Source organism: Seriola lalandi, unplaced genomic scaffold (genome assembly GCF_002814215.2).
Source record: "Seriola lalandi dorsalis isolate HSWRI2012SDOR001 ecotype SW California unplaced genomic scaffold, Sedor1 jcf7180002054867, whole genome shotgun sequence".
In the NCBI taxonomy this organism is placed as follows: Eukaryota; Metazoa; Chordata; class Actinopteri; order Carangiformes; family Carangidae; genus Seriola; species Seriola lalandi.
Genome location: NW_019525420.1, coordinates 54,789 through 72,965, shown reverse-complemented (window position 1 = coordinate 72,965; position 18,177 = coordinate 54,789). Strand labels below are relative to the sequence as shown.

Genomic DNA, 18,177 nt, shown 5'->3' with positions numbered 1-18,177 from the left:
AAACATTTCCTGACCTGCACAGTGACACTAGCTGCTGCCTCAGGTGTTTCTGAAGGATCCACCTTCTTCCTTCTTCCTCTCCTGACGACCAGACATCGTTTCATTCAAACGTTATTTCTGAAATATTTTCATCTTTGTTTGTTACAGTCTGAGATCGATAACGAGGTTAATGTGACTCTGATTAACGGTTGATAGAACAGCTGTGAAGAGGAGTGATACGTGGAGTTAAAGGTCCCAGTGCTGCTGTTCTCTATATCAGCCTCATGGAATCACTCTCGTCCAATCAGATCACTTGGTTGGGACTAACTGCTGTATAATGATCAATATTAGTGATTTAATATTAGTGGGAATAAAGAAGCTGAAATCAACAGCAACCGTTTTACCTTTTAATGGTTTAAGACGGGAAAACACGCCTGCAGTGTGTGTCTGTGCCCTCACTGTGCATATTTGTTATTTCCAGCAGAAGAAGGTGTACCTTGAACGCAGCGTGAAAGAAGCTGAAGACAACATCAGAGAGATGCTGCTGTCCAGAAGAGCTCAGTGATCAATAATCAATAGTCATAGTGACTTCCTGTTGCTTGTGTATGTTCATATTAAAATGTTGTATCTTCACCCAGTGTCTGTGTCCCTACTTTATTAAACAAACTAATCAATAACCAGCTTGATGACTGGTTTGTCAACAGGTGAGTGAAGACGCAGCACAAACAGGAAGCTCATCAAACTTTATTTAACTCTGAAACACACACAGGTTTGTCCACATGTTGCTGTGATATCAGTCTGTGGTGATGTCATCTATTGTTGTTTGGTTTCTGGACAAAGTTGATGGAGTACGATCCGGTGTCCTGATCCTGGTTCACCTGGAAGTTGTTGGTGGAGAGTCCGAACGGCCTCAGGACCATGTTCCCCAGGTCCTTCAGCTTACCTGTGCAACATGATACACGTTACATGTTACTTTGGTTTCATCTTACCGTTGGCCTCACCTATAACTTTCTGACTTTTTACTCCTTACTCTAATGACTTTTTTTTGATATCTTATGCCGCCTTATGACTTCTTATATTTTATGAACTATACTATGACATTTTATGCCTTATTATACTGTCACTTTTTTATTTTTTATATATATATATATTATGCCTTACTACACTATGAAGTTTTCTTTTTTCATGCCTTACATTGCTGACATTTTATGCCTTACTATGTTATGACGGTTTTTTATATTTTATGTACTCTGATGTTTTATGCCTTCTTATACTGACTTTTTAATTACATTTTATGCGTTACATTACTATGTTTTATTCCATACTAATCTATGACGTTTTCTTGATGTTTTATACCATTTTATACTATATTATTACTTCTCATGACGTTTTATGCCGTACTATACTACTTTTTTTTTCCTTTTATGCCTTTCTATACTATGATTTTTTTTTATGTTTTATGCCTCACTATACTACGACTCTTTATGCCTTAATCATACATATTGATTATATATATTGATTATCTGAAATAATGATTAGTTAATGAACCAAGACAGAAACAAAGGGTGGTGTGGTCAGTACGTACTGATCATTTCCTCCTTCAACTTCTCATTTCTCTCCTGTATCTGCTGAGGCAACCTCTGAAAGACAGACGGGTAGACAGAGAGACAGGTACAGAGAGAGAGTAAAGTAGATAGACGGGTAGAGAGACAGACAGACAGACAGATCAGTGGTCATGTGGTCTTAATGTTTCAGGATGAGTTTCAGTCTTTGATCAGTTGGATGAATCAGCTGATGCGGAGGCTGTGGCTCAGCAGGTAGATTAGGCTGAGTGAGTTGTCCACTAACTAGAAGGTTGGTGGTTCAATTCCCAGCTTCTCCAGCCTTATTTCTGGGCAAGATACTGAGCCCCACATTGCTGTATATGAGTGTGATGTATGAATGTGTGTGTAAATAGGTGAATGTGGCAAGTATTGTAAAGGGTTAGGGGGTCCCATTCGTCCAAGCTGTCAGTGAACTCACCATACAGGCCTGCCTAGCGCTGGTCTGGTTCGGGTCTCGGTCCAGAACCTTCTTGTAGTCCTCCAGAGCCTCATCCAGCTTCTCTGTTTGCTCGTAAAGCTCTGCCCTCCTCAGCAACGCCCGCACATAGTCTGGATTCAGCTCTATCGCTATGGAAATCAGAAATAATATAGCGATACAAGCATCGGTCAGTGACCCACTGTTGTACAGGTGCGCAGTGATGTCATCACTCCCTTGAGGTTTAACTTCTACCATACAGACAAGTCGAAAAAAATCAAAAACTGATTTCAATATGAGATTCAACAATATATCAACTCTAGATTCAACTAGTGACAACAGAGAGGCCCCGCCCCTCTCAAGCCCCACCCCCCTCTACTGTCACCAGCGTCAAGGAACAAAGCTGCTTAAACACCTCCACAGATGTTCAGAGGCTTCAACAGCTCAGACATCATCCCAGAGATCTGACAGCTCCTCACTCTAATACATCGCTATTATTATTATTGAAAATGATTGTTATCATTACTATTTTTTTTTTTTTGTTTGTTTGTTTTGTGCTCCAGTCTCTGTTCACTTTCCCACTTCCGTGTCCATGTATGAAATGAAACAATCACTCACCTCTAGTGCAGTCTGAGATCGCCTGATCCTTCAGGTCCTGACAGAGAGACACTGTTAGCATCCTGCTAATATCACTGTTAGCAGTCTGTTAATATTAACATGTCAACTGCTTGTTATTAGCATGTTGTTAGCATGTTAGCGTGTTGTTACCAGGTGCAGTCTTGCGGCGGCTCTGTTGGAAAACAGGACGGCTCTCTCTCTGCTGAAACAGACTGGACATAAAACCAAAGCCTCTGTGTAGCTGTGCTCCGCCTCCAACCAGTCTGCAGGAACACATTTATACTGGTTAACAGACTGGTTTACTAACTGGTTAAGATACTGGTTAATACTGATATAATATTGGTGTAAACTCACCTCCAGCTTTAAACTGCCTGTTTCCTTTTTCCTTCAGAGTTAAACTCTGCTGCTGTCGACTCTGAAACAGACAGAAGATACAGAGAACTCTGAACTCTGTTCACCTGCTGACATTTCACCAGGTAGAGAGGTGAACAGGTGTTACCTCCTTCTCTTCCCCTGTCAGCTCCTTCTCCACCTCCCTCAGGTAGTCATCATCAAACTCCACTGCCTGATTATTCTCCTCCTTCATCTCTGATTCTGAATCTTCCTGCAGCCTGTCGCCCTGCTCCTCCTCCTGCAGCCTGTCGCCCTGCGCCTCCTCCTGCAGCCTGTCGCCCTGCGCCTCCTCCTGCAGCCTGTCGCCCTGCTCCTCCTCCTGATGTAGTCCTCCTCCTCCTCCTCCTATCTCAGTCTCTGTGTCATCTTTTCTGTCAGTTAGTCTCTTAGTTTTTATGTGACAATATTTTGACCCCTCTGCTTCCTGTCGGGTCCCCTCCTCCTCCTCCTCCTCCTCCTCCTCCTCATCGTCCCCTCTGGGGTCTGGAGGCTCCAGAGTCTCCTGGCAGTCGTAGAAGTCCTCCTCTTTCTCCTCATGCTCTCTGCGTATTCCAGGTGCTCCACTGCATCTCTGTTCATCTCCTTGGCTGCTCATATTGAAGCTCTGCAAAACCGAACCAATAATATTGATCAAGATAAGCCCCAAGTCTTTAGGAGAGTCAGAGACTTTAGTCGACAGTTCATGTCAAAGACTTGAGACTTGGTAGTTGGGACAAAGAACATTGAAATTTCACGATTCTCAATACCACAGCAAAAAACAGACAGACAGACACATGCACACACGCCTACTTCCACAGAGTCAGTGTACAGCAGCAGCAGCAGTTTAACCTGACTAACACGGCAACAGAGTAGTAGTGTGAAAACATACATTTAAAAAGAGCAGGTTCACATCACTATGGAAACAACAGAGTGGGAGATACAGACCTCTAATCACGTGATGATCTGTAAGATTAGCATTATCTTCTTCATGTGCACAGTCTCCTCTTCACGCATCACACTGAGACAACAGACAGACAACTGGACCACGTCAGTGACAACCAACGACACAGCTGATTAATAAACAGCAGAACGTCCATTTACTTCTGATTTGGTCTCTATGTGTTCTCACAGTTCGTCCTGTACTGATGTAAACCTGCTCAAATTAAAGCTGAGACTCTTTATATGGATCTACGACTTACTGTCCAAAACTTATGGCCTGGACTGTGACGATACACAAGAGAAATAAAGCTGCTGTTACTAGTGCAGTCGGTCTCTATCAGACATACTCACATCTCACACTGTAACCATTCAATCAATACATTCTAGCAATCACACCTAATCTGTCAATTCATTGATTAGCTGATCTACAGAAAATTAATCAGCAACTATTATAAGAATCAGTTTGTTTCAGTCATTTTTAAACCAGTCACGTGTGAGTCGGCCGTTTGTCTGACAACAACATTTAACGAGGTCACCATGAGAGACCAAACCGTTAATCGATTCATCGGTAAACTTCCTGTTGTTCTGAAGAGATTTACTGCAATATAACAAAGGTTTGAGCACGTGTCTCCGTGGTAATAGGCTGTTTTTATCCAGATGTGAGTCTCCAGATGTGAGTCAGGTTTTTCAGGATTCTGGACTGAAGTATTTATAGGTGCAGGTTTGGGCCGGACCCCCTCCTTATCCAGCGGCGTCTTCAATCAGCAGATTCCCGGTGGGAGTTGTGTCGAGTCCAGGAGCAGACGGTCCGAGTCCTCTCAACATTAAAACCTTAAGGTCTGAACGCAGTTGCGGCTAACTGCTAACAAACAGCTAACGGCTCACAGCTAACTACTAACAAACAGCTAACGGCTAACAGCTAACTGCTTACAAGCAGCTAACTGCTTACAAACTGCGAGGCGTAACAACGTTGTCAACCGGCAGACACTTCACGGACTAGTATGGCGTCATCAGCATGTCAGTTAAATCAAATGTATAATACTAAAAACTAAAAAAAAAACCCATAACGTTTAGTTTCTCACCTGCTAACATCTGTTAGCCTGCAGAGTACTCACTCTGATGTCATTTCCGGGATGATGATCTGCTTCTTCTTCGTCTACTGTTGTTGTAGGTGATCCGGCTTCCGGGTCCGAAGCTGTGGTCGATGGAAAACGTCACAAGGTCAAGGAAAGATGTGACGGAGAATTAATAGTAGTAATAGTATTCAAACAGGACGGAAACGTTGAAACAAGAAAACATGAAAGAAAAATACAAAGTTTATAGTTGCTGGCGGCACTTTTGACATTTCTATACAATTGTTAAGATGAGAATTCATTTTTATCAGAAGATTTTAAGAGGAGATTTAGTGAAATACTATATAACTATACTGTCACCTATAGTATTTAGTTATGATATTGTTCACTATAAATTCATCAGCTTGTTCTTCATGATAACTCCTGACTGATTTAAAGAGAATAAATATATATTTATGGATCTGGGCTTCAGTCGATCAGCTGCTTTGCTGTTTATACATTTATGTGGCTCTGCTGTGGTGAACATTCATTGGTGCATCACTTTAAATGTTGCTGCTGCAAGGAATTGTGGGATGGCATTTCTCCTTTCCCCTAGTAAAGGAAGGTGTAGTGTTTCCTAAAGGAGATAAGATAGGAAGCAGTGAAGGTACTTGAAGCTGCTCAGATTATTCCAGGTCATTTCACTCAGTTTGAACCTTCATAAGAAAAATAAAGACCTTTCGTCATGAGGTCAAGGAAAGAAGGAGAGGTCATGAAGACTTTTTTTAAAACCAACTTTATTTATAACACATGGAGGATAAATCCTCTTTTAACCACAAACACAAAACAAACAAAGTGAAATGTTGAGATAAGAAAACATGGGATGAAAATAGATGAAGTAGAGCCACTAAAATAATAATGAAGTGAAAATAATGAGGTGAGGATGAAGTCAGAAGAAAAGTCAGACAGTTCAGAGAGTTTCCTGACATGGGCACAGAATCATGAGATGTCACCTTTATCCAGGTGAGCCCCACCCACTTCAAACCAGAAACAAGAGAAAGAAAACTGCGGTATCAGAGGTGGGAGGGGGGGGAGGGGGGGGAGCGTCGGGTCTGGGCGATCCAGGAGAAGAACGCAGAGACTCGGGCGTAGACTCCAGGGCTCTGAGGACGCCCACAGCCAATCCCAAAGGAGGTCACACCTGTCAGGAGCCAATCAGAACACAGCATTTCTTCAGACCTCCACTACTGTCAATTGTTCTGTGTTGCGTGTGTGTGTTTGTGAGTGTGTGTCTGTGTCTGTGTCTGTGTGTGACTGACCAATCTGAGTCCAGTGTCCATCATCCAGACACATCAGTGGACCTCCAGAGTCACCCTGGAAACAACAGACACATTAATCAGAGAGAGGGAGAGAGAGAGAGAGAGAGAAGAGAGGGAGGAGAGAGAGAGAGAGACAACAGACACATTAATCAGAGAGAGAGAAGAGAGGGAGAGCAGAGGGAGGAGAGAGAGAGAGACAGAAGAGAGAGAGGAGAGAGAGACAGAGAGAGAGAAGAGAGAGACAGTGAGAGAGAGGAGAGAGAGAGAGAGAAGAGAGGGAGAAAGAGACAGAGAGATTTTGATTTTTAGAAAACACATTTATTTTCTAATAAATAGAACAATATCAACAGAACATAATCCTCAGATTAGACAAAACCAACCAACATGGTTTATAAAAACCTCATAAAAACACAGAGTTAAAAATCAGCTTCCCCTCAACAACAGAACAGAGAGCTGCAGTGAAACACCACTGGGACAGAAACTCATCAACATTGTTCATGAGTACGTAAAACCTGAAGTCTGCTGTGATTCTGGCTTTTACCAGCGACTTAAACACAGACAGCAGCTCTATATAAAGAGAGAGAGAGAGAGAGAGAGAGAGAGTGTGAGAGAGAGAGAGAGAGAGAGAGAGAGAGAGTAGATCTCTGACAGTAGAACAGTTGAACTGTCAGGCCAGGTGAGTACTTACCTGGCAGGAGTCGACCCCTCCCTCAGGGAATCCAGCACACACCATGCTGGAGGTGATGGTGTACTCAGGTAACTGACGCTGACACTGATCCTGGACCACCAGAGGAACCTTGGCCTCCTGGAGAACGTCAGGGAGGGAACCTGAGAGACAGACAGGTAGAGAGAGAGACAGACAGAGACAGGTAGAGAGAGACAGGGACAGTCCTCATGTCTCTGAGTTCTCTGTGTGTCCTCATGTCTCTGAGGTCTGTGTGTGTCCTCATGTCTCTGAGTTCTCTGTGTCCTCATGTCTCTGAGGTCTGTGTGTGTCCTCATGTCTCTGAGGTCTCTGTGTGTCCTTATGTCTCTGAGGTCTGTGTTTGTCTTCATGTGTCCGATGTCTCTGTGTGTCCTCATGTCTCTGAGGTCTGTGTGTGTCCTCATGTCTCTGAGGTCTCTGTGTGTCCTCGTCTGTCTCACCCTGCTCGGCGACACGTCCCCAGCCAGCGATGAAACATTTTCTTCCAGCTGCGAAGTCCCGACCTTCAGCAGGGAGACACACTGGCTGGATGGTCTCTGAAAGACAAATGCCCCTTCATAGTGATGTAGCAGCTGTTTCTAAACACAGTGAAGTCATGTGATTGGAGGACAGACATTGTTTTTCTGTTGGACATGAAACTTTGTTTCTGCTTCAGTTTCACGTCTTCATGATCAGAAATGTTTCTGTTATTATTGATGATGACATTTTAACCTCCACATGGACGCTCTTGTTAAAAGAATAATATATTCAGTCAAATTTGTTTTTCTTTTAATGGAAGAAACAATATTGTGTGTCATAAAACTATATTTTACCTTTAAGTGTTATTTATAATAATGTAGATTTATTTTGAAATGTAAATTTCTTCCCCATCACTGTGACATGTAGATTATATCTGATCATCAGACAGTTTCTCTTTCTCTCTCTTTTGAAATGATGAATGAATATCATAAACATGTAGTTGTTATTTTTGTTGTGTTCTTACTGACGGGTGAAGTTGACTGGCTGCTGCAGGTGCATCATGGCAATGTCAGCCTGTTTGCTTCGTCTGTCGTACTGTCTGTTGATGACGATGCGATCAACCGCTCGGGTCTGAACGTCCTCTGAGTTCATGTTTGTCTGAGCATGAAGACCGAGAACAGCCGACCAGAACTGGAGGTGGATGTTCTTCCTGTGGAGAAGGACTGAACTAACATCATGTCTTTAACATGTCTTTACGTCTCTACGAGGACGACTTTTGGACAATCACAACAAAACCGTGTCGGCAGAAGAGACGATCAGAGATGTACTGCATGAGTTTCTAAACAGAAAAATAATTTGAAGACAGACTAAGTGTTGTGTTAACGCCCCCTACAGGCTGCAGCGTTCATTACCTGTCCACACAGACCTGCAGCAGAGACTTGGTTTACCTGAGGAGAACTTAAACTAAAGAGAAGTCAGTGTCTCTGAGCTGATGTCACACAGACAGTTATAATCTTTGTGTCTTCACAGTACCCAGTATTTAAACCTCTCAGCTCTGGTGGAAACAGGAAGTGAAGCTTGGATTTAATAACTGGTTGAACTGGTCTGAACCCAGACCCTCTTCAGTAGCTGCTAATCGGACCTCAGTGTTCAGGTGGAGGTCTGGACCGGTCTTCTTATAGAGCTGCTTCAGTCAGACAGGTTCTGTCTCTGAGCTCAATAACAGCAGCTCTACTGGGTTCAGGTCTGGGTCTGACTGGGCCACTCCATAAGGGGGACAGACACCCTGACATGATCCTGAAGAGACCTGGTCCAGGTCCAGAGGCAGCAGAGACCCAGATCCTGCTCCACCTGTGGGAGGAGGTTTACTCCGAACACAGAGCTGATTTTCTTTTACACTCCATCTTCAGTCTCTTCAGTCAATCAAACAGTCAAACTTCAGCTCAGCGATGCAGCAGCTTCCTCTTTGGTCTCCATGGCAACAAGACTCCATGATGAACAGGGATGTGAACCAGCTCAGGTGATTCCTTTAAACCTTCAGCTGTGACTCTGAGCTTCATCAGTTTTGATCTGTTGGAGTCTGTGACTGATGAAGATCTGAACTCTTCTTCATCATCAGTCTGAGACCTTTGTAGTGAGGCTTCACATCAGCTGATGTTTCTCTTTATAATCTCTCTATCTGATAAGTCCTGACTGCAGCAGCTTCTGTTTAATGTTCAAGCTTCATACACGCATGTTTTTAACATGGACAAAATACTACGACTAATAAGTGTGTTATTAGTTCAAATAGATCGTGTTTGTTTGTTGGTGGAAGTTAGATGCAGATCTGACCACAATTTCAAAGGGCTCGCTTCCCTTTTCCTGCGACTGCCACTTTTCAAAAGCGACCAGTGAGATTACAGATGACCAAGCAGCTGAGACCATGAGCGAACATTTCAGAGAGTAACATTAGTCCAGTGTGTGCTGCAGATCAACTATAGAAATATACAGTATATGTGTATGATTCAACTATGTAATCATATTTAATGTATACATCGTGTGTGTAGCCCTGTGGCTATTATTTTCATTCATTCATATACAGATATTAAAATGTTTGTGTTGCTAATAAATAATAGTTCATGAAGTGTAAATATGTTTAAAAAGTCATTTCATATACAGTTAAAAGTCAGAGATAAAAGGGTGGTGTTAGTTTTAAGATCCATATGATTGACCACGTTTGTTTGTGGGGCAGTGAAGCATCTCTTTAATCTCTCATCTTTGAATGTGTGTAGCCAATCCTGTCCTCACCTGGTTCAGGTGGGAGGTGCTTAGCATCCCCGACAGCCGGCTGTGTTATCAGCATCCAGCCGGACAGCTGTGGACTGTAGAGTGAATAAAATACTATAAACTCCCGGGACGGACGGAGAGTCTCCCCTGGTTTATGTGTGAGAGCTCCGAGAAGCTGCCAGAGGTAAGTTCACGTGTTTTAATGCACTTTGTGCTGCTGTGTAATTAGTAATGTGTTAAAGACCAGCTGAATTGCTAATCGCTGCTAGCCTTTAGCTTAGCCTGCTCATACACTTGCCTGTGGTTAATTCTGCATTGCAGTTAGCAATTGCTAATTTGTTTAAGACCTACTGTTGGTTTTTCGCCATGAGTAAGCCTGTGACGTAGTTACTGAGAAGGATCATGTGATTCAGGAGCGGACAGGAGCGGGAAGGAGACTCCAGCTGCTCACCGCACCGTGGTGCTGCACGTGCCGCTGACTGCTGCTGGACTCGTGAGTACACCATTCACACTGTGCACGTGCTCATTCTTTGTTTATGCTGGTTAAAGCCTAGTGAAACTAGGCCTGCAACGTTTTCTCTACGTTTAATAGCCCTGCTGAATGTGTGTGTGCGTGCGTGTGTGTGTGCGTGTGGGCCGTGGACATTTGAGTTGGTTTATTTTGATTTGACATTTTCTCATTGGGTTCAACATTTGTGTGTCAAACCTTCCAGACCAAATGAGTTGTGAATATTTGTATCGATGCACAGTCCTGCTTAAAAGTCAACAGTGAACTATTTGACTAATTTGGAAATCCAATTCGTAACTTTGCAATAAATAATTATTGTTGTTTCCACTAAATCCTGTGTTGTACTTACAAGGGTGATACTTTTTTATACATATTAAATAGATTAACCTCCCTGTCGTGTTCGGGTCAAATCTGACCGAACTGAAAACACTCATAAATATTGTGTTTTACATCTGATTGGCTCAAGGCCTTCTGATATCCTCCACACTATGACCTTTAACATATAAAAGTGATGATCATTCTTTCATTGACTTTTGAGTGTTTTAATCAACCTGGTTACACCTGTGGTGTTACGGTAAAAGTGACCGCCATAGGAAATGAATGGGTATCCAGACTATATTCATCCATCAGACAGAAAACATCCCCATACAGACCACCCCAACTCACTCACTCACTCACTCACTCACTCACTCACTCACTCACTCACTCACTCACTCACACACACTCACTCACTCCCTCCCTCACTCACTCACTCACTCACTCCCTCACTCCCTCACTCACTCATTTCAGACTGAACCATGTCTTTTGCGGGGACACATCTCTTTCCCGCTCATGTGCCGATCGTCCCACGTGAACCAACTTCCTGATGAAACAACGAATCATATCTTCACACAGACCAGACAGGTGTCTGTGATGTGAACCCATCTATTTCCCACGCTTCTGTTCCTATCCCCCAGGTGAACCGCACCTTCCAGACTAATCAATGTATCATCTTCACACAGACCCCATATATATATATATATATATATATATAGCTTGATGTTTGCCTTGCACTCCTTTTACTCTGAGCACAATGAGGCGACTGACCAAGCGGTTCTCTGTCGAAGAGGTTCTGGTCCAGGAGACAGAGGAGGACGTCTCGGAAGTGGAAGGCAACACAGATTTTGATCCAGACTTTGAGGAGACTGACCAGTCAACAGATGGAGAGGCACCTGAAGAACAAGCACCTGAGGAGACATTCTGGTCCAAGAGTGGACACTTGCTCTGGTCTTCATCCCCCCAGGACAGAGGAAGTAGAGCGAAAGTGGAAAACATCAGCATCACGCTGGGACGCTCAGATCACAATGTCCTGACTCCACAACTCCTGCTCTTCCTCACCATGTGCAAACTGGCACTTTCTCATGTACATATCGTGTGTATATTGTATTTATTAGTGTATATTTGGTATATTTTTTGAAGTATTTTTTTTTGGGGCTTTTGTGCCTTTATTGGACAGGATAGTGGAGAGAGACAGGAAATGGGGAGGCAGAGAGAGGGGGAATGACATGCAGTAAAGGCCGTCCGATGCGGGACTCGAACCGGGGCCAACTGCAGCGAGGACTGTAGCCTCTACACATGGGGCGCCTGCTTAGACCACTACGCCACACGACGCCCCTATTTGGTATATTTTTGTTGTATATTTCCACATTTCCGATGTTTATTCTATAGATGTTTATTTTCTGCTGTGGTAAAGGAATTTCCCAATTGTGGGATAAATAAAGTTAATCTAATCTAATCTAAAGATGACAACAGGGCTAACACGGTATGGTAAATCTCGTGTGGATGACATCAAGTCCAGCTTCCAACCTGGAGAGGAATCGACCTGATAGACCTCCAATCCTACATAGGTCTGTTGATTTTAGCAGGAGTATATCGCTCAAACTATGAGGCTACAAAAAGTCTGTGGGATGCAGAAGGATCTTTGGTTTTCCATTTATGTTTTCCATTACATGTTCATTTTGTAATACATTTTCAGTGCCTATTTGTATTTTCACTGCAGTTATTTTATGTCTAATTCTATAAATTCATGTTAAACACTACTTTGAGACATTGTTCACAGCTAAAGAATGTTGAATAAAAATTTGGTGGTGAAAAATGGTTTTTGTGCTAATTTAAGAGCAGTTAAAACAGACCGGTCAATTAAGTAAGGGGCGGGAGGTGAACACGACAGGAGGGTTAAAGGGAACTTTTATTTTAAAGGCTAAGTACCAAAATTTTGTGTTACTTCTTAAATGTTATTGGAGGCACCGCCAAGTTATTTTATATCACATTTATCACAGGTAGCGCCATCTCCAGACGAACTCAGGCCCCTCCCACTGTACTACAACACCCCTATTATTTGTCAGTCAATATTTCCTAGCTACATGGGACTGGGGTTACATGTGTGTGTATATATATATATATATGTGTGTGTGTGTGTGGCATTTATAGATTCTTTGAACTCTTCCTGTTATTATATGAAACATGATTTGAGTCACTCACCCATAGACACAGTGTGCAGCAGTCAGCAGCCAGTCACGGCCAATCAGTGTGGCTCCACACATATGACGCCCCTGCCACTGCAGAGATACAATCCACGGCCATGCCCCCTTTGCCGCATTAGCTCCACCCACCACTCGGGCCTCACCTGACAGGTGACAACAAACACACAAAATAACTCACAACCGACAATGAAACTGAAACAAACAGGATCAGATCATCGACAAGAGATCAGGTCAGATAATAAAAATAATTCAATTAATTAAATTAAATAATTTTCTTACCAGGACCCGGTTTCCTCTCTTCTGATTGGTCCGTCCCTCTGGTGACATTAGTGACTTGACGAAGTCCACAAGCTAGAACACACAGAGGGTTGGTCATTCTTCACATATAATCATATCAGTTCACTCAGCCTGAATCAATATTTAACTTAATATGAACAAATGAAGTTGTTTTAACAACTCTGTGTTTATGAGTGTACTCACGTTGGTTATCACAGTTCAGCGATATCACTTTCTCACTGTGACAGGTTTCACTGTAAAAAAAACCCCAAAAAACCAGTTATTACAATATTTTACTGTACTGAAATATTTTTAACAGTTTCCCCAAATATTGATCTAGTTCTGGTTCTGAAGCTGGTCTTAGCTGTAGATCTGTTTCTGGTACTGGTACTGGTACCTGACGGTGGTTTCCAGTGTTCCGTTACTGGTGACTGTGACGTTTGTAAAGGGTGAATCTTGTGGCAGAGCCGGCAGCAGCGACGCTTCTCCAGACCTGCAGAGAGAGTCTAGATCTCACAACTCTTCTGCAATCTGAGTGAGGTACTTTCAGATGCTCACAGGGGAGGTTGGACAGGTGAGAATTACCTGTATCCCAGGTACTGGCAGGTGAAGTCAGACAGGTGAGGGTTCCAGGTGTCGGCACACACAGTGAACAGAGTAGAGACGAGTTGAAACCGGAGACGACTGGAACCGTTCACCTGCAACACAACTAACAAGGGAAAAGTAGGTGTTTCTACGGAGCAATGCTGACATGTAGTGATGTGACGAAACAACATGATCTAACCACGTTTAATCACTGATCTAAACACTGAGGTTGATGTGTCTGGTGTATAATTATTAATTATTGATTATAACACTCACCACAGTCAGCTTCATCTGAGGCGTCAGGACAGTCCACCACAGAGTTACACTGACTGTTGGCGTGGATACAACTTCCTGTCTGACACTGGAACTGTCCAGGTGCACACGGAGCTGTTCAGAAACCACACGACTCGTCATGATCAATATCCAAATGAAAATATTGAACAATGCTGCTGTTTTCTGTTGACTCACCTGGTGACCCTAGGTCAAAGCCAGAGGTGAAGTTGGCTCTGAATCCTCGACCGTGTCCTGAGCTGTCTGTAAAGAACCACACTGTCATCTGATTGGTTGTTGAGAACAAGTCGTGGGCGGGGCCATCACTGCCAGTGAGGAAGGCTGGAAGAAAACAAACAAGTTAAACCTGAAAATGAACAAACAATGCTGAAGGGGGTTATGGGTAAAACACCTTCTCACCCAGTAAGGTGGAGTTAGGCCCTGCCCCGTCCCGCACCTCTACGACGTCATAGGTCGCTTCAACATCAAAGTCCAAGAAGTGGAGCTGGATGTTTCCCTCCGCAGCGTGGAGAGTCCACAGACCTGGAGGAGCAGAGGATCATGGGTAATTTACAGCACCCAAGTGAGGTTCAGACCAACAGGTAAACAGGCTCTTCTGTGTTCCTGGATCTTCTGCACCAATAAAGTTAAAGGACCATCCGTGGGAGTTGCTTCTCTCCTACCTGAACAAGAACTAAGTGTAACAATATGAAATAAAGGCGGCAGGTGACTCTGGACAGACAGGTGTACTCACACTGAGCCTTGTTCCCATAGGATTGTGGGTAGTTTGGTGAACTGAAGGTGGAATTTGGCTCCCAGAGGTCAAAGGGTCCTCCACAGTCAGCTAGACCAATCACAGCAGAGGGGGCGGAGTCAGACGGGATCCAGATCACAGGTGTATGTACAATATGACCCTATTCTAATTAACGGCAAATTTATTAAATATTATATATTATTTTGTAAAGACAAAGAACCAACATGTTTAAGTAAAACACATGGTAATAAAAATAAAAGTGACATGACAATGTTTTTATTATTATTTCGTAAGACATGAAGAAAATTAAACATAATATCATTAATATAATAGTGAAAACAAAACAATGTAATACTAATAAGTTAGTAATAATAGGTTGAATTAATAAGGGGGCATGGCCTGAGTCTCACCTGGTATAGGGGGAGTGGTCGTCGGAGGCGGTACATTGGTTGGCTCAGGGGGAGCGGGGCCACAGGGAGCAGCAGTCAGTGTGATGTCATCCAGAGCGATGTCGTTCCACATCCCTCCTTTCTTTAGAGCTTCAAACACAACCTGCAGAGGTCAGAGGTCATACAACAATCAATAAGTTATTGATGAGGATCAATAAACCGACCACTCTGTGGACCCCTGTGTGATGTCACTGACCCTGGCCTCAGTCATCAGGTTGAGGGTCACCTGGCCGTAGTTCCAGTTGTCGCCATAGTTACCGTCTCTCTGAAACACCACGGAAACGGCAGGTTCAGGCTGTGCCCGGGACAACGGGAGCAGCAGGACTCGAAGGTGGTGAACGTCCTCTCCAAACATGTGGTACCTGCAGACAAACAAGTGTTTGTTTGTTTGTTTACATGTTTACTCAGTTATTCATCTACATGTTTGTCTTGTGTATTTGTTTGTTTACGAATTTAGAAACATTCGATATGTATCAGCTTCTCTTGTTTACTGTCCTTTTCGGTTGTTGACTTGTTTATTTTTGGTTGTTGACATGTTTATTTCAGTTGTTTACCAGAAGCTCAGACACATGGGCTGTGTGGGCAGAGTCAGAGGGAGGCTGTAGATCCTGAAGCTCTTCAGCCATTGGCCGGGACTCAGAGGTGTGACGATGTAGAAACCTGACAAACAGATCAATTGTATTGATAATGATACTGAAACTGATCATTCCAGTTGCTATGACAACAGGATGCCGCCCTCCACAGGAAACCCACCTGAGCTGTTTCCCAGTGTGTGGTCGACACTCGGGCCCGTCAGCGGAGGAAACGTGGAGCCGCTGGTTCGAATCCAGTCTCCATCATCCGGGTCTTGCTGCTTCCTCCAGAAACACATGCCTTGCTCAAATGCACAGGTGAGCTTCTGTTGGTCTGAGCAGAGACACAGTCAGTCAGCTGCAGCTTAACACCTTTTATACTCTGTGATGGGAGGTCTTACTGGACAGGTTGGAGGTGTTGGCTGCCCTGTAGGTGGCGCTGAACCCTGACAAGTTGTTGACATCATCAGAGATAAACTCCACAGTTGATTGGTCAGTCAGCAGCCACACAGTCCCAGGAGGGGCGGAGCCTGAGAGCTCAGCTGTAAATCACATCAACATGTCAGTTAAAAGTGAGTTTAGCCTTGAGTCTCTGAATCAGAGGCAGATTACATCACTTCCTGTATCTCTTCTCACGCGTTTTCATGACAAAAGTGGTTTAGAGACCAGACAGATGCCACAGAACTGATTAATCGTATAAACCTCAGTCCACACATACAGTAGCATATAAAACACTGGTGAACGTCACCTGTGAGCCGTTTGACTCCTCCCACTCCTTCATACAGTTTCACAGTGTCGACGTTTTCTTCTGTTTCAAAGTGATGGAAGCTGATCTGAACTGACAGTCCTCGGTCGACCCTGGACACAACAACAAACAACAACAAAATAAAATATAAACAGCAACAAAAAACAACAAACAACAACAAAAAGCAACAACAATGACAAAATAAACAACCAATGACAAAAACAACAACAAACAACAACAAACAACAACATGACTTAGTTATATCTTTGATCTGAATTATTCTGGATAAAAAATAGAACACATTCGAAACATCCTTGTTAATGTACTGTACATGTTATTTACAGTGTGTGTGTGCAGGTGTAAACAGGTGTGTGTACAGGTGTATACAGGTGTGTTACAGTGTCTCACCTGATGACCCAGCGACATTCACTGCTGCTGTTGTAGCTCTCAGAAGCGTCTGATGAACTGAATGAGCCGTTCGGTCCTCTTAGTACAAACTGTCCATCACATGCTGTCGCTATGGCAACAAGAGTGATGACATCATCAGGTAGTTCTATCTTTGAATCACAGCCGATTAGTCACTCCTGTTGACAGATAAACTTGATCGATACCATCAGTAATAAATGATTGATTAGATAATTACCGGACATCTGTTCACCTGTTGAATCAACTCTTTGATTTAAATAATCTTTGTAGAAAAGATCACTGACCACAGCGAGCGGCGCCTTCATCAGAAGCATCTGGACAGTCATCCACTCCGTCACAGAACCGATCAATTGGAACACACATTAATCGATCAGCACAGGCTTCCTTATTAGGAGGACACGTCACTGTGGAGACATAGAAAGTATTAGACAGTGAGCAGGAGGCTGAATATGAACCAGACACCTGACCTGTTCTCACCTGTCGTGGGTGTGACAGTCCCGGGTGTGACAGTCCCGGGCGTGACAGTCTCGGGCGTGACAGTCGTCTCATCTGGTTTCTCTGCAGGAAGAGTTTCACACGTTCATCTTGTTTCTCCAGATGAAACATGAAATTTAATCCCAGTTTGAGCCAGACCAGATTTACCTGGTCTAATATCATCTAGTCACCTGATCCAGGTCAGTGGGATCTGACCAATCATCAACAGCTAATGAGGCTAAACATTATGTTAATTTCCTCCTTCATGACAACTATTTATATAACTCACCTGTTTACATTTTATTAAAGACTAAAGTTATGCATGGTTCTGATCTCATTTAATCTGATGTAATCTGCTATAAATTCTCTAACATTGTGAAGCTATGGCGCTAATTCAACAGATACACCGTCATATCAACTGATATCTGACATGATATGATCTAATCTGATTTGATATGATGTAATCTGATTTAATCTGATCTAATCTGATTTAATTTGTTCTAATATTAGGCTAACCTGTCCTAACACCTGTAATTCAGTCTGCTTTGATCTGATTGTCTTTGAGTTTAAATCAACTTTTTAAAACATATTAAAAAATAAATTAACAATAAAAATAAAAACAGTTTCAAAGTATTTTAGCTTCAGTGTCACATGTGAACTCACAGTGACCTCACACTCACCTGTGATCTGGATGCTGCTTCTGTCGATCACCAGTCCTCCACTGTCTACCTCCTGAAGCCCCGCCCCCAGTAGCAACTCCGCCTCCTTCACATCAATCAGCTGATAGAACCAGAGGTCAAAGGTCACAGCCACACTGCCCCGACTGAGGACACAGATCAATAATAGTTGTCACGGTATCAATAAATTC

General features: G+C 43.2%; 3 protein-coding genes and 1 long non-coding RNA gene across 9 annotated transcripts in view; 2 read left to right on the top strand and 2 right to left on the bottom strand.

The window, feature by feature from the left end:
- Positions 1-612, top strand: part of pfdn1 (prefoldin subunit 1) — a 4,311-nt gene extending 3,699 nt beyond the window's left edge. Inside the window, exon 4 of one of the 2 annotated variants that reach the window (XM_023428169.2) lies at positions 464-612. In XM_023428169.2, coding sequence (XP_023283937.1) covers positions 464-544 — 81 coding nt within the window. In that variant the 3' untranslated portion in view covers positions 545-612. Of the gene's footprint in view, positions 1-460 lie in introns of both variants that reach the window. The other variant, XM_023428168.2, reaches the window with a different exon arrangement.
- A 91-nt stretch (positions 613-703) lies between these two features.
- Positions 704-5,097, bottom strand: ttc1 (tetratricopeptide repeat domain 1). Of its 4 annotated transcripts, none has more exons than XM_087179812.1 (9): positions 5,010-5,097; positions 3,934-4,006; positions 3,116-3,613; positions 2,971-3,031; positions 2,767-2,879; positions 2,617-2,644; positions 2,002-2,150; positions 1,565-1,619; positions 704-922 (listed from the first exon to the last, which is right to left on the bottom strand). In XM_087179812.1, exons 3-9 carry the CDS (start codon positions 3,602-3,604, stop codon positions 789-791), a joined length of 1,029 nt encoding a protein of 342 aa, XP_087035938.1. In that variant the 5' UTR covers positions 3,605-3,613; positions 3,934-4,006; positions 5,010-5,097; the 3' UTR covers positions 704-788. The 4 variants fall into 4 exon arrangements, with proteins under 4 accessions (XP_087035938.1, XP_087035936.1, XP_087035940.1 ...); XM_087179810.1 differs by having other exon boundaries at positions 2,617-2,653; positions 5,010-5,096; XM_087179814.1 differs by lacking the exon at positions 1,565-1,619 and having other exon boundaries at positions 2,617-2,653.
- Positions 5,098-5,757: 660 nt separating this feature from the next.
- tmprss15 (transmembrane serine protease 15) overlaps positions 5,758-18,177 on the bottom strand; it is a 13,721-nt gene continuing 1,301 nt past the window's right edge. Inside the window, exons 5-28 of one of the 2 annotated variants that reach the window (XM_023428175.2) lie at positions 17,990-18,132; positions 17,313-17,393; positions 17,120-17,239; positions 16,818-16,926; positions 16,413-16,522; positions 16,066-16,206; positions 15,846-15,998; positions 15,647-15,752; positions 15,289-15,454; positions 15,054-15,195; positions 14,644-14,733; positions 14,310-14,432; positions 14,088-14,231; positions 13,896-14,006; positions 13,620-13,743; positions 13,432-13,527; positions 13,239-13,288; positions 13,038-13,109; positions 12,757-12,901; positions 7,991-8,172; positions 7,445-7,540; positions 6,987-7,126; positions 6,299-6,353; positions 5,758-6,180 (exon numbers count right to left, since the gene is read on the bottom strand). In XM_023428175.2, the coding sequence (XP_023283943.1) occupies positions 6,053-6,180; positions 6,299-6,353; positions 6,987-7,126; positions 7,445-7,540; positions 7,991-8,172; positions 12,757-12,901; positions 13,038-13,109; positions 13,239-13,288; positions 13,432-13,527; positions 13,620-13,743; positions 13,896-14,006; positions 14,088-14,231; positions 14,310-14,432; positions 14,644-14,733; positions 15,054-15,195; positions 15,289-15,454; positions 15,647-15,752; positions 15,846-15,998; positions 16,066-16,206; positions 16,413-16,522; positions 16,818-16,926; positions 17,120-17,239; positions 17,313-17,393; positions 17,990-18,132 (2,827 nt within the window). In that variant the 3' untranslated portion in view covers positions 5,758-6,052. Of the gene's footprint in view, positions 6,181-6,298; positions 6,354-6,986; positions 7,127-7,444; positions 7,541-7,986; positions 8,173-12,756; positions 12,902-13,037; positions 13,110-13,238; positions 13,289-13,431; positions 13,528-13,619; positions 13,744-13,895; positions 14,007-14,087; positions 14,232-14,309; positions 14,433-14,643; positions 14,734-15,053; positions 15,196-15,288; positions 15,455-15,646; positions 15,753-15,845; positions 15,999-16,065; positions 16,207-16,412; positions 16,523-16,817; positions 16,927-17,119; positions 17,240-17,312; positions 17,394-17,989; positions 18,133-18,177 lie in introns of those variants that run through there. The other variant, XR_015438585.1, reaches the window with a different exon arrangement.
- On the top strand, positions 9,783-11,251 carry LOC111671154 (uncharacterized). The gene is made up of 3 exons (XR_002761912.2): positions 9,783-9,912; positions 10,142-10,221; positions 11,026-11,251. It is a non-coding gene; the product is annotated as an uncharacterized LOC111671154 (long non-coding RNA).

Coding starts and splice junctions, on each gene's coding strand:
- ttc1 (XM_087179810.1), bottom strand. CDS start 3,604: ATGAGCAGCCAAGGAGATGAACAGAGATGCAGTGGAGCACCTGGAATA. Junction 2,880..2,970: donor CAGGCAGTTTAAAGCTGGAG/GTGAGTTTACAC, acceptor GTGTTCCTGCAG/ACTGGTTGGAGGCGGAGCAC. Junction 923..1,564: donor GTTGAAGGAGGAAATGATCA/GTACGTACTGAC, acceptor CATGTTGCACAG/GTAAGCTGAAGGACCTGGGG.